This window comes from Canis lupus, chromosome 4 (assembly GCF_048164855.1).
Source record: "Canis lupus baileyi chromosome 4, mCanLup2.hap1, whole genome shotgun sequence".
Classification (NCBI taxonomy): Eukaryota; Metazoa; Chordata; class Mammalia; order Carnivora; family Canidae; genus Canis; species Canis lupus.
The window spans coordinates 60,543,447-60,568,618 of NC_132841.1; the positions used below are offsets into that span (position 1 = coordinate 60,543,447).

A 25,172-nucleotide genomic window follows, 5' to 3' on the forward strand; every position below is an offset into this window, starting at 1 on the left:
ATAGAATAGGTGTGCTCAGAGCTGTGCTGAATTTTAGCCAGGACAGCTTGCTCTTTCATTCACTCTCAAGTTGATTTAGAGGCACAAGATAGGAGTCTTTCTAGATGTGTAAGTTAAGCTTGCAGGATTGCTTTTTTTCCTTCTGAGTCAGTACTACCACTCTGAGGTCACCAGGTTCCCTCTCTCCCCCCAAGTCCTGACTCTTCCCTCCCTCTTCACTTCATACTGCCTAAGGGAGAATTCTCATAACAGGTTCAAGGACAGTTTCTTTAGGCCTGTAGAGGTATCTCAACTGCCTGTGATTTTTTTTTTTTTTTTTTTTGCCTACCCCTGTGGTACATCCTGGGGGTGAAACCAGGGCCTGCAATCTGATAAAGGAGTTGGGAGTCCAGGCCTCCTACCTTGACAGGTGAAGCATCTGATGTGGAAGTGGTTGTTGTGGACACGAACCACTTCCCCTTTGCAGGTGTCTCCACATCGGTAGCACTGGATGACATTGGAGCTGCCTCGGGGATTGTAAGGATTCTGCTGATAAGGAACTGTAGAAAGAAACAAAGAGATCACCATCCAGAAGGACTTTCTTCTTTACAAACTGCTATAAGACATTATCATAATCCTAAATGGGAGAAAAAGCAGAAAGGGTGGAGGTAGTTAGCCAAGTACCTTCAATACATCACCAGGCCACATATGCCAAGTAAGGCATCATTGAGATGTGAAACCATAAATCTCCTTATGTGGGCAGAGACTTAGGAGTGATCATAACCTCTCGTTGCAAGAATAGAGGTCAAGTTCATGAAAGAAGAAAAGTAAAAAAATGAAGTAAAGTATTTCAAGGTAAATGATCCAGAAATACCATTACTTGGGTGATTTCTGGATCAAAACCAGATCCCAATTTGGTCCTTGCAGTTGACATGGGTCTCAAAGGAATGGGTGGCTGAACCTGCCTCCAAGTGGCCTTTGAGCAAAGCAAGTGACATCCCCTCTCTGAGCCTCTAGTTTTGACATCTATAAAATGAGGTCAATGGTAGCAGGCTTTGTATAACAGAGGCATAAATGGGAGGCATTCTAACTGGAAGGAGCGGGTGAGGGGACTCATCTTAAAGCTGCTTTTGAGTGGCACTTTCCATAACACTGAGAAAATGTTAAAAGTATATAATTAAGAAAAAGATCTGATAGGGATGCCTGGGTGGCTCAGTGGTTGAGTGTCTGCCTTCAGTTCAGGGCATAATCCCAGGGTCCTGGGATCAAGTCCTGAATTGGGCTCCCTGTGGGGCCTGCTTCTCCCTCTGCCTATGTCTCTGCCTATCTCTGTGTGTCTCTCATGAATAAATAAATAAAATATTAAAAAAAATCTGGTAGAGATTATGAAGGGGCTGAAGTCATTGGAGGCTGGGCATTTGACACTACTGTAGAGTTCCCTAGTCTATGGGTCTATTATTGTCTTGCTAAGATTTTCTCATGGCTACTTTTCTAGATCTCCTGTTCCTGACGTATACTTAGCTTGACCACTCTAAAATCTGGTCATCTGGAATTTAATAATAATAGGCACCTGCTTAGAATAAGAAAATTCAGGGTTGGAAGGGGTATTGAGAGCTGTCTGGTCCCACCTCATTATGGTATAAGCTACTGAGGTAACTTTGCCAATAAGGAACCAAATCTTTCTTATAGGAAGCCCCTAGGGGGATCAGGAGAGAACGTCAGTTCCTCAATTCCCAAAGTTAAAGCAACAGTCCAAAATCTTTCGCTTGTTAGGAGAAGGCTCACTCTTGTTCTGGCTATAAAGATGACCACCTGATTGGAGGGAAATTGATGTCTACCATTTAGACCTACAGGTTTACTGCCTAAATTTTGAATAAGCATATTAGAAATTAATCTGGAGTCACATGAACCTTGGACTGCAAAGGAACTTAGAGATTACTCGATTCAGGGCTCCCTGACCTAGTGTGGCAGTTGTTAATGGCTGTTCACTGAAATTTGAATCTTTTATTCCAGGCACATGAAAGATGGCACATGGTGTCTTGCTTGGCAATGAAAGGTGAATGGAAAGTGCATGTGTCACTTTCAACTGGAAGTCCTATGAGCCAGTCTGTGATCTGCCATATTGCTTTTTCCATAGCCCACAATCAGTGATACCCCAGATAGTGTACCGGATGCATCAGCCTGGATCCTGGTTGAGTCATGGAGTGCAGCTCCAAGGCTAACCCGGGATGAATATCTATTGTGAAAAAGGAGGAATTTTTGTTTTCATAGCCTTGTCACCACAGCATATTCTGATGCATACACCTGGGATCTAATTTTTAATGAAATATAAAATTTGGTGTTCTGAACATTATCCTACAGCTTTCTTCAGATTTTCCAAGATGGCCTCCATAACTGATCTCAGCTGCCTTTCTCCTTTTAAAGACAAGTAACAGGAAAGCAGGACTTTCAATCATCTTCCACTTACAGCTATCCTGAATCACCAGTGTGCTGTAGGGCAAAAAGCTGGTTACTTAGCCCTGAAAGTGTTGCATCCGACAACTCTGAGGTGGGGGAATAATATCCTTCTCACAATCTTTCTCTCGAGGAGTTCATGCCTCTTACTCAACTTTTTCCTGTCTTAAATTTCAGACAAAATTTAAGTGAGTTAGCTAGTTAATGAAATCATTAATTAACTCACTAAATGGGTTAATACACATAAAGCATTTTGAAGTGTTCCACAAATGCTCACTGGTACCATGATCATCACACCTGCCCCATAGCTCAGAGCAATCCTTCCTCACCCCCAGAATGTCCATAAGCATTCATCCCGTCTCCTTTTCTTATTTCTCTGATTTGTGCTTACCACCCCTAAAAATATTTCACTCTCCCCTCTCCTATCAGTTTGTGAGAAAAATGTAGATCCTGTTTATCTTGAGCAGTCTAGTGATCCACGATTGTTGAGAGAAGCAAAACTGTGAGTCTAAAAACCAAGTAACAGCTAACAGGATAATCATCACCAACAGTGATGAGAGGTCTCTGAAGTATCCAAAAGTTCCTCCAGAATCACTGCACACATTTTCATCTCCCTCTTCTAATTTAACGCACTTTCTTCCTCAAGAACCAACTTCCAAGATCAGTAAGATTTTTTTCCTGATTTGATTTTCTGGGGAAATGGATTTGTGATCATGGTCTTTGGTCAAGACTCAGTCTTTGAACCACTCAGATAAAAAGGTATAAAATCCTAGTGAGCAGATAGATTGAGAAAATAGGTTTTCTGGGGGCAGAGTTAGTGATGGGCCCCCCAGCCCTAACTCCGCTGCTTCCCTTAGGATGAGGGTGCTGCTTTGGTGCTGCTGACTGTGGCTGGAAACCCACAAATGTCTGATGTTTGTAAATAATCTTATAAATAGAAATGTAGGCATCCTTCGTGTGAGTTCCTCCAGATTGCTGATGTAAACTGTGATTATAAAAGGGCAGCAGTGTAGCAAGATTTGAGCTTATAGAGGTGTGAAGACCTTTCCTTATCTAGATAGTGACAAAAAATTAAAAAAAAAAAAAAAAGAAACTCTAGGGGTCAAGGGGAGCTAAGCTGAGATATGCCGTATCTGCTCCTGCCCTAAAAGTCACCTCATTTCCAACAAGATTTTGTATCCTGGGGTAATTAAATCAACAACTTAATCAAATCTTATTCTCTGTGTGTAGGTGTGTATGGAAGGTGCTATTTCTTCCCACAATTTCTAACCACCACCTCCACCAAAACATTAAAATTTTATTGTTGATTTTCTGCTGGTTATTATTTCCACTAATTTTTTTTATCTCAGAAACTACTACAAACCAGTCACATGCATTATAACATTTGTCCTATGTGCAAATGACTCCTGAATTTCAAATTGACTTGTTCTTGAATTTTGAACTCCCTATCCTTGAGAGCAACATTTTAGAGCAGCCATGAGCCTCAAAGGACATTAGCTCTGCTGACTTGTGAAATAATCTATGAAGCTATCAAGTTTAGACACCTAGATGATGTGATATGGTTCTAAAATGTGTGTAGGGAATCTCTGGCTTCTGTTTAATGTTATTTGTCCAGTAAAGGGCACCTAGGAGAGACATTCCAAGTTCCTAGTCTGTAAGGAGGGCTGTCCAGGAGATTTCTGAGTATAGAAATGTTCTATATCTACACTGTCCAATATAATAATTACTAGCCATATGTGACTGTTGGGCACTTGAAATATGGCTAGTATGACTGAAATACTGAATTTTTAATTTTATTCCATTTTAATTAATATAAATTTGCATTTAAATAGCCACATATGGCTAGTGGTACCATCATTGGACGTTACAACTTTATAGATCCTCAAACGGAACACCAGACGTTGAAAATGGGAGAACAAGAATTTAAGTCTGGTTGAATCCTATTTATATAAAAATAACATGTACAAATTAATTTAGAAATACCACCTCAGACTTAAATTATTCGTTTTCATCTTTTAAGAGTTTTACAGTTGTACTCAAAAGCAGTTTGCAATAGGAACCATTACGCACACATTCACCCATCCTGAATTTGATCCGGAAACCAAAGATTCTGAACATAAAATAAATACTAATTTTTTTAAATCACAATTTTTCAGGCACTGTGAGACTTAACAATCTCAATTTTTCCAAGGATAGAAGCAAAGAAATCAACTGGCAAGGGCTGTTAGTATTCTTTTTTAAGAAGGAAAATCAGCTGGACAATGCCTTTGGGATGAAAATTGAAGGGTCTGAAATATATGTGTAGCAGATCTTCAGGTCTGGGGGAAGATATAGCTTAATTCCATGACTAAATTTGCAAGTAAAGCTCTTCCCAAATGTGATAAAAATAATTTAAAAGTGTTGGAGCACAAGGGCAAAGCGGAAGGGGAGGAGTGGCTGGCCTCCTAGTAAGTTACAGGGAGCATGTGAGTCAAAGGAGCAAGAAATAAACTCAGCACCCAATTCCTCCACCCGGCTTTTTCTTCCTCTCTCGGGCTGGCTGTCATTCCTTGTCTCAGGTGTTTCTCATAGACAAGGCTGGGGTACCCTGGCTTCCAGATCCCTCTTTGCTGTGACCTGGCTTTACTGGACACATCCTCCCTCCGCAGTCACTGAGGAGATTGGACAAATGATTTATAACATTCCCTCCAATTAAAAGCTGGTTCTGGCTTGGGGTGTCCTTTTCAGTGCTTCTTCCTCCCTCCCCACTCCCTTCTCTCCATGAACTGGTCTCGCTCTTAAACTAGATGGTGAGGTTACGAGATTAGGGTCTTTTTAAAAGCAGCTAATGGCATGCTTCCTCTCTCACAGACAACATGACCTAAGTTATGTTCTCCTGGATACTGATGGTGCTTGAACAATTTGTCCTTTCCTCTCCTGAGGGTTGCCTGACAGTGTAGGGAAAAAATGTCCCTCCCTTTTTAATGGAGTCATCTTTAAAATTGTCTTTAAGAGGCAGAAGCACCTATGCCATCCTGGGATATAAATTTAAAAAGAGCGACAAACCTGACTTGGAGACAGTACAACAAACTGTGAATAACTGGCTGGAAGTGTAATAACAACAGTGGAGCTTCTGGTTGAAGTCGAAACATCAAGCAGAGAATCAACTAGTTCACAAATGAGCTTGCAACCGCCCCGGGCCCTGGGAAACCGCGGGGTGCGGCAGCTGTCACACGTTGGCTCCTCACAGCTTCATTAGGACCCAAAGTACCCTGAGTGTGTTCACAGGTATTTTCTAAGTTTCGAGGAGGAGACTCGACAGTGGATCCAGTCATTTCATGGGGAGAAAGCAGTCTGCTTGAAAGGTGAGGGTGGGGTCTGCGTAGAAGCATAGTTTATAACACCAGCCTTGAGTTTGGTTTTGGAGTTGAATCAGGGCCTGCAGCCCTGATCCTGTCTCCTGTGGTATGATGACAGTGACATGGGATCCCTGCGTGACGGGCACCAGGTGCAGAGAGGTTCAGGGTGTGGATGCTAGACTTAGGGGGGGCTCAGTTTGCACTCTAGCTCTGTTGCCTGCCGGCTGTGTTACCTTAAACAAGTTAAGCACATGACACCTGTCTCAGTTTGCTCATCTCTAGAATGGGAAGAACTCAGGTCATGTGTGAGTATTAAACTACTTAAATGATATAAAAGTGCTTAAGATACCAGGTGGACTTAAGAAATAGAAGCAGTAGTTAATATCAGAAGGTCTCTGAAGTCATGCACCACCCCCTCCAATTCAACGTAGGAATTCTTTAGGATTGCCCCTGCCATGTGCACCCGAGTTTGGCTCAAACATCATCAAATCCATTTTGGGACCAGTCCAACTTGGGCAAAGGTTTTCTGGTTTTCCCTCCCAGCTGCCTGTCAGGAAGAGAAGCCTGTTCACCACCTCAAAGCCACCTCTTCTTTCTCCCCCCATCTCTGAGCTTTTGTGTATGGGTTTCTGTGGGCTGTAGAGGTGGGTGGCTGACACGCTTTTGATGTATCCTGCAGAGGAATGTGTAAATTAGGTGTTTCCTGTTGTGGGAAACAGAGGCTATGATCTACGTTTTCCTGGGGCGGTGTATTTTGGGCACATCTGCTGTTTCCAGGGGGACGTGTTGGCATTGACAGTTGTGTGTGCATACTTAGAATAGGTGAGTGATTTGTTTTCTGAAAATCTGGTAGGGAGATCATGAGAGCTGCTTTTGGTAATGCCTAAGGGCCATGTATGTGTTATCTCATTGTGTCATTACATCGATGTTTATTGTGTGAATCCCAGGAACCAATCAGAGCTCCCTGAACTAGGAGGTTACCTACCTACTATATGAGATTGCAAGCCTCATTGTGGCAGGGACCACGTGTGTTACGTTGGCCACTGCACCTCAGTGCCAAGCACGTTAAATGCTCGATAAGCGCTTGATGGATAAATAAAAGAATGAATAAAATGAGTCTAATGGTTTCCTTTAGCAAATGAGAAGGCTGAGGCCCAGAGGGAGAGGGTGAGAACTTCGGTTTGCCCATGTCAGTGTCTGAGGGTGTGTGTTTTAGGATAATGGGATGAAAGAGAGCTCAACCTGCAGCAGGCCCACAGGTCACAAAAGGTGGGGGAGAGAGTTCACCAAAGAATATATTTTCATAGATCTGGAGTCATGCTGATACTTAGCATTAGCCCATGTGGGCTGGGGAGTCAGTCTAAGATGCAGAAGCATAAGGAGGGAGCTCAGAATGAAGCCATGCATGAAGAAAGAGCAGGGACAATGCATAAGGAAAGTCCTGGAAGGATAAGAGACAGTTATTTGCAGTGGTTACTCTGCCCGGAACTGTGCTCAGCAATGTACATATGCCATCTCACTGAGTTCTGGTTATTCAGGAGGGGGAAATATTCTTATCCCTGTTTTATAGATAGGGAAAGTGAGGCCCAAAGAGCTGAGGTCACTCACCCACAGCCATAGCATTAGTAAATGGCAGAGGTAGGATCTGAACCTAGGCAGTTCTCACCAAGAAGCTCTACTGCCTGCCATGCAAAAGAGCCAAGAGTGGTTCCTTCTGGGGAGGGAGTGGGCTTGGGGGAGTCTACTGGGGGTATCCGATTATTCTCCCCACAGTAATCATCCATCCATTATCCGGCTGATTTATTTTTTTTATTTTTTAAAATTTTTATTTATTTATGATAGTCACAGAGAGAGAGAGAGAGAGAGAGAGAGGGGCAGAGACACAGGCAGAGGGAGAAGCAGGCTCCATGCACCGGGAGCCTGATGTGGGATTCGATCCTGGGTCTCCAGGATCGCGCCCTGGGCCAAAGGCAGGCGCCAAACCGCTGCGCCACCCAGGGATCCCTATCCGGCTGATTTAAAATACATTCATGTATTTCACAGATTGAAGGATAACGTTTGCAGGGTCCAGACCAGGACACTGGGCACAGTAATCCAGCATCTGTGGCTGTGGATGAAGAGGCCGTGCTGGCTGCCCCCGGGGCCATGGGATGGCCGCCTTGAGCCACTTCCCTGGCACAGGATGGACGGCCTGACAGGTATGCGGGTTGGGCTCCCCGGAGAGTTAGGCTCCGCAGGTGCTGGCAGCTGTCGCAGTGCAGAGGCAGGAGCCCTCTGGGAATCCCCGGGTCCCTGCCCAGATGGCCCGGCCTGGCCACACTTTCCCGTGTCAGCAGGGCAGTAGCGTCAGTAACACAGTCTGTCACCCCCAAGATGAGACTGTAAAACCTTCCCCCCAACAGAAACTCTCCCACGGCCTCTCTCTGCCAGGCTCGTCAGCGTGCTCCATGGTCATGGAGTGCAGCTGGCAACATGGCTTGTGCCACCTTCTTCAGAAATGTGCTGTCAGGACATGTGTCAGAACGGCACGCTCTTGGCCAGACAGACCGCTCTTGCCTGACAGCCAGCTGCCACGCTACAGCTACAGCAGACAGGCGCTGCCTGGACCCAGCTGGGCCCTTACATGGCGGGGCCCTGGATGAGGAGGCCCCACCTGCAGCCCACCGCTGGAATGCACCCCTCACTCCAGAGTGAGGGCACCTGCTAAAATGGGAACTGCAGATTTGTTATTGATTTGGTATATTCAGAAAGCTGGTCCAGGTACAATGTCAGAGAATTCACTTTCCACTTATTTTTATGTTAATCTTATGAGTGTAAATTTAAAAAAAGAAAAAGAAAAAGAAAAAAAACCCCATATATTTCTGATTGAATTCAATAAAATGCTTTGATTAAAAAAAAAAAAGGCTGCTCACTTCTTTCTGATAGGTCAGTCTGGTTCCTATTTCAAGATAGGCAGAAACTAAGTTGCAGCCAGTCTGCGCCCCCCATCCTGCTCTTCACTGGGGTTATGTTCGAGGGCACCGCCCAGCGGGGCAGCATGATGGGCCTCTTTCTAAGGACTCAAATAGATCTGTGTTCTCATTTCTTGCCCTGAGATTTTCCTCCCCACCGCTGGGCCAGGGAATCTTCCATTTTTGTTAGCTGGGAGTAAAGGAGGCCTTTCTGCCCTCTCTAATTTACACGTTCTCTAGCATATTTAGCTTTGTGATGGATCCTTCCTGTTCTAAGGGCACAGACTTTGGAAATTCAAAAGCCAGGAAGCGACCTCTTGTCTCTGCCTTCTGCTGCCCATCCTGGCCCTGAGGCCTCCCTCCCTGAATAGAGGGAGAAGGAGCAAGAGGGGAGGCTGAGGGAAATACCAGTTAATATTTCAAGAATACCATCTTGCTGCACTTGGGCACTGGGTTTTAAGACTATGACCTGCAGAGCTGGGGGAGAATGGCTGAGGAATAGTTGAGACCTGTTGCAGAAGGGGAAATCCCTAGGATATCTTGCATTTTTCCCACTTGGGGGTGGCTCCTGTCATTCAACGCCAGGTCTCCTGTCACTGCTGGCGCTGTCCCTCACTATCTTTACCAAGCCCCCAGTCAGGGACTCCGAGAGGCTATAAGAAGAGCTAAGCAATAACAGACATTGGGCAATTACAATGTGCCAGGCCCCTTGCTAAGGGCTTCACACTTAGCATCTCACTGAATTCTTGCAGCCCCAGGAGATAAATACGATAGGATCTCTCTTTTATCTATGGCCAATCTGAGGCACAGAGAAGGTTAATTAACTTGCCTGAAGTCACCCCACATGTAAAGGTTGGAGCTAGTGTTCAGACAGGCACTGAAGACCTAGAAGAGCCTTGACTTTCTCTCCCAGATGGCATTCCCACCCTGGCCTCCTTCTGCCCCATGTATCCTGAGGGAAAGAAGGGGACCTGCCCGAGCATCCCCAGCAGGCAGTATGGGGGTGCCTTGCCCTGGGACCTGGAGGTACCCTTTCCAGTATCTCTACAGCTTATCTGAAAATATATTTGGGTTTCGTCTGAGGCCCTGGAAGCCGCGATGGATGTAGAGTAACTCCAGGAAGCCAGCAATTGTCTTTATGCTCTGAGTGACTCAGTCCCTTGGCCTCTGAGCCAGAGGTTTTAATACTTATACAATGTTTGCTTCCTGACGCTGGTTGGCCATCAGGCTCGGATATACTGTTGAGAAATGCAAGAAACATCAGCTTTCACCCGGGCTCCCCTTGACTTGTGGGTTTTCAGCATTAGAGCAGAAGGCATATAGTAAACATCTAGTCTAGAGGTTTCGTTTTGCTTAGTTTTGTTTCCCTTCTTTCTTTCTTTCCTTTTTTTTTTTTTTTTTTAAGCTTCAAACCCTTCCTTGAAATGATGGAATGGCCTCTAGGCTGTACTGATTCCATCGCAAATCTGCATGGAATGGAAACAAACACAGGGTGACCTGGTGGGCATTCAGGGACATCCCTTAGACCAGGGGGTGCCTGTATTGGATGGGGCTCCCAGATGTGCTTTGTTTGGGCAGCCTGGTGTTTGTTTCTAAATCCTCCCAGATCACTATGGTTCCTACCTCTTCCTTTTTGCCTCACCCTTGGCCAGCTTCTCTCCTGCACTGCCAGGTACTAGAAGGCACAGCTCCTGTGGTTCTTGCCTGGGGCTCACAGAGCTTCTGTGGTTGACCAGCGGGAGGGCCTGACATGCCACCTACTTGTGACTCCCTCTCTCTCCAAGCTGGCCCCTAGGGCCCCTTCTGCTCCATCTCATCCACACTCACACCTTTACAGACACAGCCCTGAGGCTCAGAGAGGGGAGGATCCTCACCATGCTGGCCACACCAGGCAAACAGGGAAATGCTCTTGCTTCAGATCAGGACAGTTTGCCTGAGAGGAGGCCAAAATGAGGTGCAAGTGACATAAGCCAGGGAATTCTCCAAGCTGTCCCAAGCAGCCTCAGTGCTCAGAGGGCAGATTATTCCATAATAGCTCCCCCCAACCCCAGACCTGAGCCATCAGGCCCTCCTTTCCCCAGGCTGAGAGGATGGCTCACCATCTTCCCCGTGTCCCATCTCCTCCTTCCTTCCCTCCTTCTCTGTTTCTTCCCTCCTTCCATCTCTCCCTTCCTTCCTTCCACCTCTGTCCTACCAAGATTTCTGTTAATATCTGGTTCTTCCCTGAGAAGGGGAAGCATTTATTTTGCGTGAGGCCTCAGGCAGAACAGGCCCCATTCCTGGGTCACTGTTTTCCGTCTATAGAGGAAAAGGCTTGCATTCTTGGATCTCTCAGTTTCCTTTCAGATACAATATTCTATGCATATTAAATAAGATTGCAACACATAATGCGCTCAGGGGCCAGGCAGGTAGCCTCGGTGGAAAAGCAATCCAAGGGATCAAACCTCAGAGAGCAGCTCACCCACAGGAGAAGAAGCTACTGAGCCCCAGGGGATTATTGTCCTGCAAAATCATGTTAAGGTCCCTGAAAGGCCTGTCTGTGGGGTGTATTATGCCCGTGGGCCACCAGTTTGGGATCTCTGTATCCAGACAGATAGATGACCACAAAGTCACTTCCAATTACCATTTGAGAAGTCATGTGCTCACCATATGCCTGTAGGATCTGGATGAACAGAATATTCCTAAAATGAGGTCTTGCAAAACCCCAGGCTGGATAAAGGAGCACCATATAAACCTGTCACTCTCAAGGTCTCTGTGACATTACTCAGGGGTAGGCAAAGGTTTGCAAACTTCTTTTGACCATGATCCATGAAATTAATTTTGCAAAATGACCCAGTACACAAATATGTGAAACAAAAATCTCACAAAAAGACTTATTTTTAGTACACATAATATGTGCTGATTTTTTTTATTTATTCCATTCCAATACTTCATGCCATTTCATTAAAAAATGTTCTTTGCAACCCAGTAATATGTATAAGATCAGAAGTGAAAAGAATGGTAAAAATTATTCTAGGTTTGCAGTGTCCCATATAGTAATCATTCTTTATATGTGGCTATTTAAATTAAAATTAAGTAAAATTAAAACTGCCGTTTCTTAGTCATGCTAGCCACGTTTTAAGTATTCAGTGGATACAAGTGGCAATTGTATCGAATAGCACAGAAATAGAACATTTTCACTAGTGCAGAAAGTCCTATTAGACATCCTTACCTACAACAAGCCTCAAAGTGTTGCCAATGAGGAGACCAAGGCCCAAGGCCCTTCAGAGAGCAGTATTTGAAATTGTGGATGTATGGGTTGGGGACAAATGGATGTAGCCTCAAACACGTCTGCCATGTCACAAGTGGAATTAGGATGAAGGGTGCACATTTATCCTCACTACAGGACCCACAACTCAAAGGCCACATCCTGTAGTCCACATCCAAGGTGGTGGATGTGAACCTTAGCCCTCCCAGAAAACCAAGCAAATTTTCATTGCTATCCATGAAATTTTTTTTTTTTTAATCCATGAAATTTTTGAAGTAGCTTTTGTGACCTGGAAAGAGAACAGGCTGTGGGACCTGTCAAATCTGGGTTCAAATCCAGACTTGGATCGCAGGCTGTATGAGATTAAGCCAAGGGCCATGTCACTGAGCCTTAGCTTCCCGCTCTGTAAAATGAGGATAATAAGTTTGCCTTTCAGAATTTTTGAATGGAGCATAAGTGGTGTATATATAGTGCTTTCTTCATGGAAGTGCTTTTTGTCCCATCCTCTGGTATATTGCAAGTGCTAAGCCGAAGCCTTCTGTAATGATCATGATAATGGTAGCAGCAGTAATGATAACAAAATGAAGGTAAATATTATGGAGATATAAATCTAAAGTAAATACATCTCCCATTCCAAAGGAAATTCCAGAATGAATAGGGAAGATATATTTTTTTAATTGCATCTTTAAAGCTACATCCAGTCCCTGGGCTAGTAAGCACTCAACTCATACTTGCCAAATGAATGAATAATGAAAACACATCCCTAAATGCTACAGCCTCAGGTAGAGTTTGGTAAGAAAATCAGAGAGGTCCAAAAATGGAGTGCTAACATTTTAATGAGTTCTTTCTTTCTTTTCCCTAAAGATTTTTTTATTTATTAGAGAGAGAGAGAATGTCAGTTGGGGGAGAGGCTGAAGGAGAACAGAGAATCCTCAAGCAGACTCCCTACTGAGCACAGCACCCAAGGCAGGGCTTTGCCCAATGTGGGGCTCTATCCTAAGACCCTGAGATCATGATCTGAGCAGAAATCAAGAATCCCCATCTCAACCAACTGAGACACCCACATGCTCCATGAATTATTTCTGAAGGAAAAGGGGAGAGAGAAAGAACACAACTGGAGGTGGCACCATTTTGTATTTGATAGTAGATTGTTGACACATGGTACCTGGGACAAAGAAGTCAAGACATGATGAGTAACCAAGAAAGGGGCAGAATAAAAAGACTAACAGACAATTGGGAGAAAAGATGAATAATACACTTCCCTTTGAGATAAAAGATTTTATAAAACGAAAGATCCCCCTCCCCCCTGAAAATCAACAGGCAAGAGTTGCTTTTTTTGTCTTCAGGAAATAAACCATTGTTCGAGGTTGAAAACTGAACCTATTTAGTCTGGGGGATGAGGGGGAAATGTTTACTTTCTGTGTGTATCAGCAAGTAGTTCTCAATTACCATTTGGCCCATGTAGAATGCCCTGCAAATAGCTTTTTCCATCCGTAAATGTAGTGGACATCTGTTGTTTTGCCGGCTCAGCATCTGCTCAGCTTCTTCTGGCACACACAACCTCTTTTTCCTGTGGGGAACCCGCTTGGTGGAGTTCGGGTGGGCTGACCCTCTTTCAACACAGGGTTGGCAAGTACCCTGAGCCTGGCCAATCAGAGGACCCCAATTCTCTGCCTGATTGGCAGGCTTGTGACCATGTCGTCTCTGGGGTTTTTCTACAGGAGCTCTTGGAGGAGCCATCTGGGTGGCCAAAGTGGGAGGAGGTAGTCTGGGGCCCCTGCTGCCATCTCGCCCCCCACGTTGGGAGAGACTGACTACTAGAGATAAGAGGACGAACAGGTTCCTGAATCCATCACTTGAGTCTGTGGATCCAGATGGGCCTGAAGCCACCATCACTTCTGAACTTCCCCATTATGTGAACCAATATAGCAGAGTCCCTTTCTAAAAATATATATATGTTTGAGTTGCAGTTTTGTCACTTGTAGTCGACCACTTTATGTCTTAATTAATCACAGTTTTCCCTCTAAATAGTAATCTGCTATCAATTTAAGTTAAACACAGTCCAGGACCATTTCATGCTGGACCTCACGGATCCAACAGGACTCACAGCCTCTCGCTGAGGACTCAAGGACGGATGAGGTGGACGTGGCCCCTGTCTTCATGTGACTCCAAGAGAGGAAGAGGAGTCTGTAGCAGACACTACTGCTGCCAGCTTAACAGTCATTCATCTCTTCATCTGCTACAAGAACCCCTGTCTCCTGGAGCAAACCTACTTTTGTTGGTTCTCCCCTGAACAGCCATGTCTTTCGGTCTTTACATGGGGAGGGAATCTTGATTGATGAAACTGATTCTAATAAACTTATTCCTGTGCCAACTGACGGATTTAGGCAAAGGGGTGTGATAGACTCTTGGCCAGTGAGATCCAGGGGATGTCAGATGGAAGAGGAAGGTTTTCTTTGCTTTTCCCAGCCTCTGGAGGTTTCTGTCCACCGTGGATGCTGGAAAGGCACCTCTGCTGCCCACGATGGATTCTGAGGGGGAGCCACCTGAGTTGTAAAGAATCTGGGTGCTTGAAGATGATGCTGAGCCTCTAACTCAACCTGCCTTGGATCTGCCCCTCTGACTTTTCTAGCCTATGAAATAGACGTGGCTAGATTCTTCAAGCTACTTTTAGTTGGGGACTGTCACTTGTTGCTGCAGGCATTTTGTGAAACCAAAGGTGCTATGCTCTGGAACATCCAAGCAGTCAGAGAACGTTTGTGGAGAGGAAAGTTAGGTGAGCAGAGGTGGGGTAAGACAAGGGGGTGGCATAGTGGAAATCAGTGGTAGAAGTGAAGTGGGAACAAATTTCTTCATGGTGGTGTGGTGCTTTTTGTTGTATGAGTATTTCTCAAAGTGGTCAGCTACCCCTCTGCTTCAGAATCACCTGGAGAGGGATCATGGGTTGTCAAAATGCAGATTCCTGAGCTTTACCCCAGACCTACTGAAGCAGACTTTAAATTTTAGACAAGCTCCTCTGGAGTCTTTTGTTCACTAAAGGCTGAGAACCCTTGGGTTAGTGACTAGAAGACTCACACGCTCTCTGGCACTTAGATGAGAATTTTAGAAATCTTGATAACTGATACTAGTGCATATCAAAAGTGTTGTCACAGATGACTTTATGCCAATATCCCTCTGAGCATTACAAAGTATATTTTCCCCAATGTGTTTGCCAATCTTCACAAATGTTTAAGTCATCTGGCAATGAAATAATGTCCTAATACAAGTAGATTAAACACCCATTTAATTTACTCAGCGTCTTTCTTTTCTAAAGTTGTCATTTCTTCTAAGAAGAGCTGTTTCTGTTTCTGTTATTAGAGCCACCCCTCATCAGGCAGAGATGAACAGTGGTGGCTGCGTGGGCAGAGACATAAGCAAAGGGGCTCCCTTTCTCCCCAGTGTGTTCTGAGGAATGTACTTCAAGGTCTCAGAGCCAGCTTATGATGGTGTCATTTGTCCCTGAAACCAGAGTCAGTTCTTCAACACGATGAACTCTGAAATTTGTGGGTTTGTTGAAACTCTCATGGCCTATCCATTATCAAGGCATACAGATGGATCCCTCACCAAGCTCCCCAGTTCAGCCCTTTCTCTCCATCTCTACCAGCCCAGTCCCAGCCACAAGCATCTCTCACCTAAATGACCTCAGTGACCTTCCTACCACACATCTTTTCTAGATCTCAAGGAGGGGCAATTCCCTGATCCCTCTGGCCCTACCCACTGGAGGTCATTTCAGTGTCTTGACATCTCATCTCATATTTTTGTATTCAATAGCACAGTCAGGACTAGAACTCAGGACTTCTGATGCCAAGTCTCATGTTCATGCTACCATTCCAGAATCCACTGCAACAGAAAAATGATCTGAACTTAGGAGAATGGATTGGGTGGAATGGAATGGAAATGGGCAGTGCAGGTAGGAGAGTCAAGCCGACTGCATGAGCCGGGAGAGAGCTCAGCAACAGGAGGTGCAGTCAACCTGACCAGAGCAGCATACACAGAGAACATAGTCCATTTGGATCTCCAGAGCAGCTACTCAAGGGTCAGGAGCCAACAGATTCATGCTTAACTTAAGTTAATCTCAACTGGGTTTTTGACACTTGCAATCTAAGAGTTCTTATAAATGCAGTCTTAAGGGGGGATTAAAATTTTGCACCATTGTAGCACAAAAGCTGCCATAGACATTAGGTAAATGAATGGGCATGGCTGTGTTCTAATAATACTTTATCTACAAAGATAGGCAGTGTGCCAGAAATGGCCTTTGAGCCATAGGTTGCCCACCCTGCTATAGCATCATCCAGTGGGCCAGCAGAAGTGTGTGTGTCTATGCTCAGTGTCCTGATGCCACCCATCTCTCAAGGCCAGCTCAGAGGCTTGGAGTATTAGAGACAGCTGGATATTAGACCAGATGATTTTAAATATCCCTACCCACTCTGAGATTCAAGGATGCTTTGGCCTGATTTTACCTCAAGGATATAGAGGTAGAACTCCACCTCCATTCAAGCTATGTTTGGAATGGAAATTATCCTCCAACAAAATGCCTCCAATTGTAATTGCCAGTTCTATAACTGAGCATATGTTGGTAGAAGCTTCAATTCATAGTGAGCCAGTTAAAATGCAAGGAAGGGACAGCTAGCAGATCTTCTGAGTTAGAGTCCAGGCTGTTAATTACTTTTGTAAAAGAAATACATAAACATGCAGATGGCAATTGTAGTAAATATGATCATCTACATATAAATATAAAAATCCAACCCACTCCTCAAGGCCTATCTCGTATGCAACATACTTTTAGAAATATTTTCAGATTCTCCCCTCACTCTCTTCTAAATATGAGCTCTCCTTTAAAAACTCATGGCATGTACTTTTTATGACTAAGCAGTGGTTTTCAAACTTGAGCCTGCATCAGAATCCCTAAATATCTTGAGAAAACAGATTGCTGGGCCCCATCCTCAGGGTTTTCTATTGAATAGGTCTGGGGTGGGAGCTGAGAATTTGTATTTTTTTTTTAAAGATTTTATTTATTTATTCATGAGAGACAGAGAGAGAGATTGAGGCAGAGACACAGGCAGAGGGAGAAGCAGGCTCCATGCAGGGAGCCCGATGTGGGACTCGATCCCGGAACTCCAGGATCACATCTTGGGCTGAAGACGGTGCTAAACCACTGAGCCCCCTGGGCTGCCCAGAATTTGTATTTCTAACAAGTTCCTGGGTAATGCTCCTGCCCCTGGTATGGAGAAAGACACTCACCTAGACCATCTTCTACCCTATAATAGTGTCACTTTTGCACTTACTTTATTTCCCCTAACAGATTTTAAATTACTCAAGGTGAAATGCTACAGGCTGGGGGATTCTTGTGGGTCCTGGACAAACATTTAGACACGCGTGTGGGATGAGATGAGGAGCTACGTTTCTGGTCAGGATGAACTTGACAGCTGTTTCCTACAACAGGTATTTCTTGAGCCCACAAAGAAGGCAAATGCAAAAGACTTGCTCCCAAGAAGTAACCAGTAGCCAGTACAGGAAATTTCTGTGGCTAAACCACGCTGTAATAGAAATCACAACATGGTCAAGTTCAACATTCTGGTGGAAGACCAAAACCCAAATGAAATCCATCAAATGGTCATACAACTTTTCCTATACATAATGTGGTTACTGGGTGTGCGGGGGGCGGGCAGCAGGGATTGAACAATGAGAAATAACAGAAGCGCTAAATCTTATCTCAATACCCTTTATAAGGAATCCAAAAATAAAAGTACATTGGGAATCATAATGTGGTTGTATTTGAAGTCAGGGACTTTAAAGAGGTGATGAAGTTAAAATGAAGTCATTAGGGTGAGCTCTAATATGACTGATGTCCTTATGTTCTTATAAGAAGAGATCAGGACCGAGTGAAGACACAGGGATAAGATGGCTGTCAACAAGCCAAGGAGAGAGGCCTCAGAAGAAACCAACCCTGATGATCCCTTGATCTCAGACTTCCAGCCTCCAGAACTATCATAAGATAAATTTCTCTTGTTTAAGCCGCTCGCGTATGGTATTTTTGCTGTGGTAGCCCTGGCAAACTAATACAGGCTCCAAAGCAGTACTTTAGATAGTACAAAGGGTATGAAAGCTGCCAGGGAATCAAGACTATGTAATGCCCTGGGAGTAGAAGATGGTCTGCACCATCTGAGCCCTAACATCTCTTGTCCAGAAGATCCCAGTAGGTCCAGACTGGACCTTTCCCCCATTCACTCTCCACACAGGAGCCAAAGCAATGCTTTAAAAACGCCAATCTGATGATGCTTAACCTTGACTCCCACCACCGCCAATAGCATTTAACACCATTCAGTGGCTTCACTTGGCTGTTGGGATAAAGCCAGATTTCTTGCCATGGTCTGTAAGGCCCTGCATGGCCTGGTCCCTGCCAGCTTCCCTATCTCACCTCAGACCCATCTCCCCTCTGGCAGCACAGACAGCTACACTGGCTTTCTTTCTTTCTCCTCAAATGCATCCTGCTTTCTCTCAACACCAGAGATTCCCAGTTGGAAACAGATATGCCAGAGGCACTTCCACATTCAAATGAGTGACATGTCCTAGAGAATGCATCTTGAGGCAGATGGCTTCCAGCAGGAAGAAGTCCTGACTGCTCTTGCCCCACTGCCTTAGTCAGGCTAGTCACCCAGCAGAAATTGTCGAAAGAGCAGCTGAAAAGTGTCAGAGCTTAGAGCAAGGGTGCAGTAAAAGGTGAGGGCTACTGAGATGTACACAGGATATCCTTCCCAAACTAGACACGGGCGTCACCAGGCACCACTCACCTGGGAATTGTAAAAGGAGCTGGAGGGTGAAATTCTGGGCCTGTTGGCCAAAACAAGTCACCTGTTTTCACGAGCATGATGAAAGGGTTCTTTCTCTTTGGTCTGGCTTGCCCGCTGCCCTTCTAGATACAAAGAGAAGAGCAAAGCCTCTCTCCTGTGCTCACTGTCCTATGTCTCTTTTTATCATCACTTAATTATAGAGACTGTGCTTTCTGAATGAGAGACAGAAATGCACGGTTGGATGCACGGTCTAACAATGGGATGAAATATTTAAAATGAGGACAATTGTACATAAGGACACTGGACGCACAATAAACTGACTCTTTTTACCTTGCCCCATTTACCTATAACCCAAATAAAGCTCGATTTGCCTTGTGCTCAACTGCTGTGCAGAACTGTATGAAATTTTAATGATGAAAAGAAACACAGCCAGCAACCAAAAGTAACAATAAAAAAAAAGCCAAATATATGCTGGCTTTTCTTTCAAAGACTAGTGAAGGGAAGAAGCTAGCAAAACAGAGGCTAACCAAAGGCTTTCTCATTCACTGTTTCATTTGATTGTCACCCAACACAAGAATCAGGAGAGATGAGGATCATGTTGCCTGCTTTATGGATGAAAAAAATTGAGGCTTAGAGCACTGGAGAGATGTGCCCAGACTCCTACACACGCCTTCTGACTCTTGTTCAGTGAGGTTTCTTTTCCACATTTGTGCACATGTGTGCACGTGCGCGCGCGCACACACACACACACACACCCCACTAGACTCCCTTTCCACCATTCTGCATCCTAAAATATTGTTTTTTTTTTAAATTTCCTGGCACTGTCAGCAAAAATGATGATTGCCAATATAAGTTCAAGAAATCCCAGAGAGTCATTAACATTTGGTTCTCAAACCCCAGTTAAATGTGTTGCTCAGACAAAAAGGAGCAAACATCAATGAAACATACAAGCATTTTCACTCTCTCAGCCCCTCTAAGCTAGATTAATGCTTTAAGAAAAGAAAATCCTTCCAGAATACCTCTCTTTTAGCCAAAAAGGCATTCTGTCCCCATTTGACTCCAGGAACCCTGGTACAATAATTAACATGTGGGCCAGAGGCCCAAACTCATTGGCACAGGATGGATTCTCAGATGAGAAACAGAGAAGCCCCAAATCCCACTCACAGAAAGGGCTTATTGATATTATCTTTTGAAAGGAATACAGATTTCAAGGGACACAGTCAGGCAGAGAGAAAGCAGAATTTTGGCTATGGAGGAAGTAGTAGGGGGCAGAGGGAGATTTCTCTCCTATTTCAAAATCTGTACATTTCCACCAGAGCATTCTCTAAGTTTATACACTCTGTGGACTTTGCCACTGGCTAGGGAGCATTTCCCCATAGCACTGATATCACAAGAGCCAAAATAATCTGGGCCAGCTACACATTCCAGTTGTAAAACAGAAGGTTTCGGAGAGCTCCCACAGGCAGATGAGCTATGTGTGATGCTCAGGTGCCCTGGGCTCGGGGGAGGCCGCTCAACCTGGGGCTAACTCCAAAAAGAGAAATGGCAATAGCATTCAGATCCAAAAAACGAAAAAGATAGTGGTTTGATTATTTGGGGGGCGGGGGATTAGGGCTAAAAGACCTCATGACAAGCCAGAGGTCTGCAAGCGCCAAAGCCAGAGAGGTCTGCAAAGAAGGTGGACGTAGGCACTCATTCCATTTTCTCTTGGTCCTTGTCCTGAGTGCGGGATGCGGAGGGCCCTGGAGCTGGAGGATGATTCTTGCATGTTAGATAGCTAGCCTGTTTGTATTTAGATTCTTCTCAACCTGGAGGTACATGCAGAACCCCGGGCTGTAGCCCAACACAGAGACTATAAGGCATCACTATGAAGAGAGGGTGTTTCCGCCCCCCTAAGGACAAGATGTCCTAAGGTTTCCTTGAGTCCTTTGGCACAAATAGCTTTTCCCAAGCGAGCAAACAACAAGGACACTAGCATTATCCTGGTGTCACTTTTCTGGCACCCACCAAGCCCCAGGGAAGACCTGGCTCCAAGTCCTGAGTCAGCACAAATAGATTTCAAAGTCCATGCACGAAAGCTCATGTTTGTTGGTGAAGTTATTTACTTGGCAATAAGTTTGGGTCATTTCCTGTGGACTGGGTAATTTCTATATGCTAAGGATTGAGGATGTACCAGTGAATAAAACCAGCATGTTTCCTATACTTCGGGAGTTCACTATTCCATGGGGAAGTAAATAACCAAATAAATAACTATGAAGCAGGACAAGTAGAATGAAGGAAGAGTAAGAGGTGGGGACAGACAATCTGAAGATTAACAGATTTTGGCTGACACTGCAAGAATTCGAGGAAGCCAGCCATGGAAGACAAGGGAGAGGAATCATGTGGGTGGAGAAACAGCATGTGCAAAGGTCCTGAGGCTGGAAAGCACGTGGTAAGTTCAAGGTGCAGTGTAGCTGGTACATCAGGGCCAGGAAGAGAGCTACACAAAGTAACTTGGAGAGGAGGCTCTTGGAATACACAATGAAAAGTTTTCCAAGCACTTTCCCAGATATGATTACAGTTGAAACAGCCCTTTGAGGTGAGCAAGCTTAATAGGATGGGTCCATTGAATTGATGAGGATACTAGCAGATACCACAGTTAGTGGAAGAGCTGAGATTTGGAGTTAGTTCTTCTGTTTCTAAGTTTAGGAATATTTTAGAAGGTCTCTGTCTCTTTCTGTCTTTATATATATATATATATATACACACACACACACACTTAGACATACAAGTAATATTTATATATTATATATTTACATATAGAATATGTATTATATACCTATATACTATATATGATATATAAATATATATTTACATATATATTTACCTATATACATCTATATATTATTTTCATTTATAAAATACAGAATATAAAAGTAAATATAAATATATACAAATTGGATATAAATCACAAATAAGGAAATACATAGCTCTTAAAAACAATGGGTTTTGACAAATATGTAAATCCTTATATGGATTTACAGTGGCATTGAGGCATTTAACAGTGCCTCAATCAAGACAGAGTAGCTTCCATCACCCCAGATAATCTGCGGCAACCTTTTACAATCACTCTTTCCCCACTAGAAGCAAACCCTATTATAATTTCCACCCACATAGATTAATTTTTCCAGTTCTTGAACTTCATATAATGGAATCATAATACAGTATGTGCTCTTTTATGTCTGGCTACCTTTACTCAGTTTTTGAGTAATGTTTTTGAGATTCATTCATGCTGTGACATGTATCAATAGTTGGTTCTTCCCCCCCTTTTTTTGGTGAGTAGTATTCCACTGTGTAAAATGTAACATAATTTGTTTATCTATTTGTCTGTAGATGAGCATTTGGATTGTTTTCAGCTTTGGGATATTATGAATCAAGCTGCCAGGAACATTCCTACACAATTCTTTCTGCAGATACATGTTTTCATCTCTCACTGGTAAGTACCGGGGGTGGAGGTGCTCATCACAGGTAGGCTTAGGTTCAGTTTTTGTGAAAGTCACAGTTTTCCCCAGTGGTACCAGTTTATATTCCCACCAATAATGTATGAGGAATTTTAGCCATTTTAGTGGGTGTAAATTGGTGGTTTTAATTTGCAATTCCCTCATGCGTAATGATGTTGAACATGTTTTGTGTGTTGATTGACCATTTGTATATGTTCTTTTGTTCAGAATCTGTTAGAATTTCTTGCCCGTTTTTGCTGCTTTTAGTGTTCTAAGAAGTTACTGCCTATCTCAAGGTCATAAGATATTCTTCTATATTATCTTCTAGAAGCTGTATAGTTTTAGCATTCAGTTTATTTAGGTCTCTGATCTAATTAATTTTTGTTTATTGACTAGTGATGGACAAGTTTGTTGAATATGAGGACTCCTTTATTTTTATTTTAGTTTTTACTTTTTACTGTGGCGTATCTTGCATAAAGTACATAAATCTTAAGTGTAAAACTCAAAAGTTTTGCACACATGTATACATCCATGTAAACCACATTCAGATCATTTGAGGACTTTTTTTTTTTTAAGATTTTAATTATTCTTAGAGAGAGAGAGAGAGAGAGGCAGAGACACAGGCAGAGGGAGAAGCAGGCTCCATGCAGGGAGCCTGATGTGGGACTTGATCCCGGGTCTCCAGGATCACACCCTGGGCTGCAGGCGGTGCTAAACCGCTGCGCCACCGGAGCTGCCCTGAGGACTTGTTTTTAATGCCCAAAATATTTGCTAGCTTCTCTATATTAGCATTACAGTTAAGTAATAGTTATGGTAGCTTTTTGCCATAATGAATTTTCTCAAACACCTGCATTTGATGGAATACTATGCATTAGAGGCTTGGTGTGCACATGGATTTATAAGCTCCAGCAATAAGCTGTGGCATGCAGTTGGGGAGTAAATATATTATATATCCTAGTGACATATGGCTTCTGTCCTCAAGGTGCTTATAATCTAAGAAAAGTGCTAGGAAATGCACATAAATAAACCATGCAAATGACCTGTAACCATAAGAACATTTTAAATCAAGGGCCAGAGACTTCGGAAGAGGGAATAAAATTATGTCAGGAGTGGATATGAAGAAGCTGGAATAGACGAGTCTTATTGGGATGCCTGGGTGGCTCAGCAGTTTAGCGCCTGCCTTAGGCCCAAGGCGTGATCCTGGAGTCCTGGGAGCGAGTCCCACATCGGGCTCCCTGCATGGAGCCTGCTTCTCCCTCTGCCTGTATCTCTGCCTCTGCCTCTGTCTCTGTCTCTCTCTCTCTCTCTGTCTCTCATTAATAAATAAATAAAATCTTAAAAAAAAAAAGAAGAGTCTTATAGTCTGACGACAACTAGGATTTCGACAAATGGGAATAATTATAGGAGGTAATTGCCAATGGGAAGAATGGTTAAAAAGGAAGTGCCTTAGTTAGGATCCTTTCTGTTGTAATTTATAGAAACCCAAGTGAACTCAGTTTAAGCAAAAAATGAATTTGTTCGTTCTTGTAACTAGGAGGTCCGAAGTGGTGGGGAATGGCAGATAGCCTCTGGCTTCAGATCTGGCTGGATTCAGACGCTTTACTATATGGTCAGAGCTATGACTTTCTTTATTTTTCAGACAGCCTCTTCCTCCCACATATTGGACAAGAATAGTCATGGAATCTCTAGACCCTCCCAGAATCTCCTAGCTCAACAACCTCAATAAAACGAATATTTCTCTTTCCCAAAATCTCCCTATACAATTTCAAAGAATACTCTGGTTGGCTTCCCTTGGGTCTAATGTCCACTGATGAACAAATCCTTGCGGCCAAGGTAGATGGGAAACTCTGATCGGCCAGTCTAGGTGATGTGCCATCACTTGGGGGAGATGCAGAACACCGCAACTGACAGCCTCTTAATACTACATGGATTTGGTGGGAAAGAATCAGAGGGAGGATGATAACTGAACAGACAATTGGCTACTGTATTTCATTACAAGGGAATGTGGGCTTTGAGTAGGAAATGTGAATGGAGAGGGCAGGAAGGAAACTCTGCCTTAGTCATGGAGTACGAGCATAGAAAGTCATCCTGTGTTCTTCCCCAGTATCATTCTCTGTAGCCCAAGAGTTGTCTACTGAATGGATCCTAGGGCAGCCTGTGCAGCCTGGCATTTAGTGGTCACTTGGGAAGAGTGTGAATTATGGGGTGTGCTGTATATGAAAGCAGCATGAAGACTGGAGACAGCTTCGTATAGGCCTTTCTCTGTCTATCTTTTCAGTACATCTTATCTATCATGCTTGTAGTAAATTATGCTTGTAGTTATGAGGATGAACTAACTAAAGATTAGGCATGTCTGTGTCATTGTTTTGGATGACACTGTGATGTCAAAGCTGGAAGAGATCATGGAAGTCATGTAGCACAGGGGTCAGTAAACTCTGGCCTGTGGGTCAAATCACTCTCCATCTTTATTTTTGTAAATAAATTTTGACCGGACTGAAACCTCATCCATTTGACTACACACTGGGGCTGCTTTCATGCTACAGAGACTATAAAGCCTACAAAGCCCAAAATATTTACTACCTAGCCCTTTATAGAAAGTGTGTCAACCCCTGGTCTAGTAGGACATGCTCCCTATTCAATTAGGATTATCCTCTACAAGATTAATTTTATTTCTGACTCATGCCAAGATCAAAAGAGACAATTCATGGAAAGTTTAGAGTGTAGTCTGATGTATATTAAAGCACTACTTAAATGTCAGCTAAACACAGTTCTGAGTTATCAATATATCCTTTTATCCCCTTTCCCAATGGAATGACCAAGAGGTGACTGTACTGTAACACCATGTATTGATTAATTTGTTATTTAAAGGGAGTTTCCCCAACACATTCAAATAT

At 43.7% G+C, this 25,172-nt stretch overlaps 1 protein-coding gene across 1 annotated transcript in view; it reads right to left on the bottom strand.

Moving 5' to 3' along the window:
* Positions 1-25,172, bottom strand: part of ABLIM3 (actin binding LIM protein family member 3) — a 109,805-nt gene that overhangs the window by 71,914 nt on the left and 12,719 nt on the right. The window contains exon 3 of the mRNA XM_072824583.1: positions 402-539. Coding sequence (XP_072680684.1) covers positions 402-539 — 138 coding nt within the window. The remainder of the gene's footprint in view (positions 1-401; positions 540-25,172) is intronic.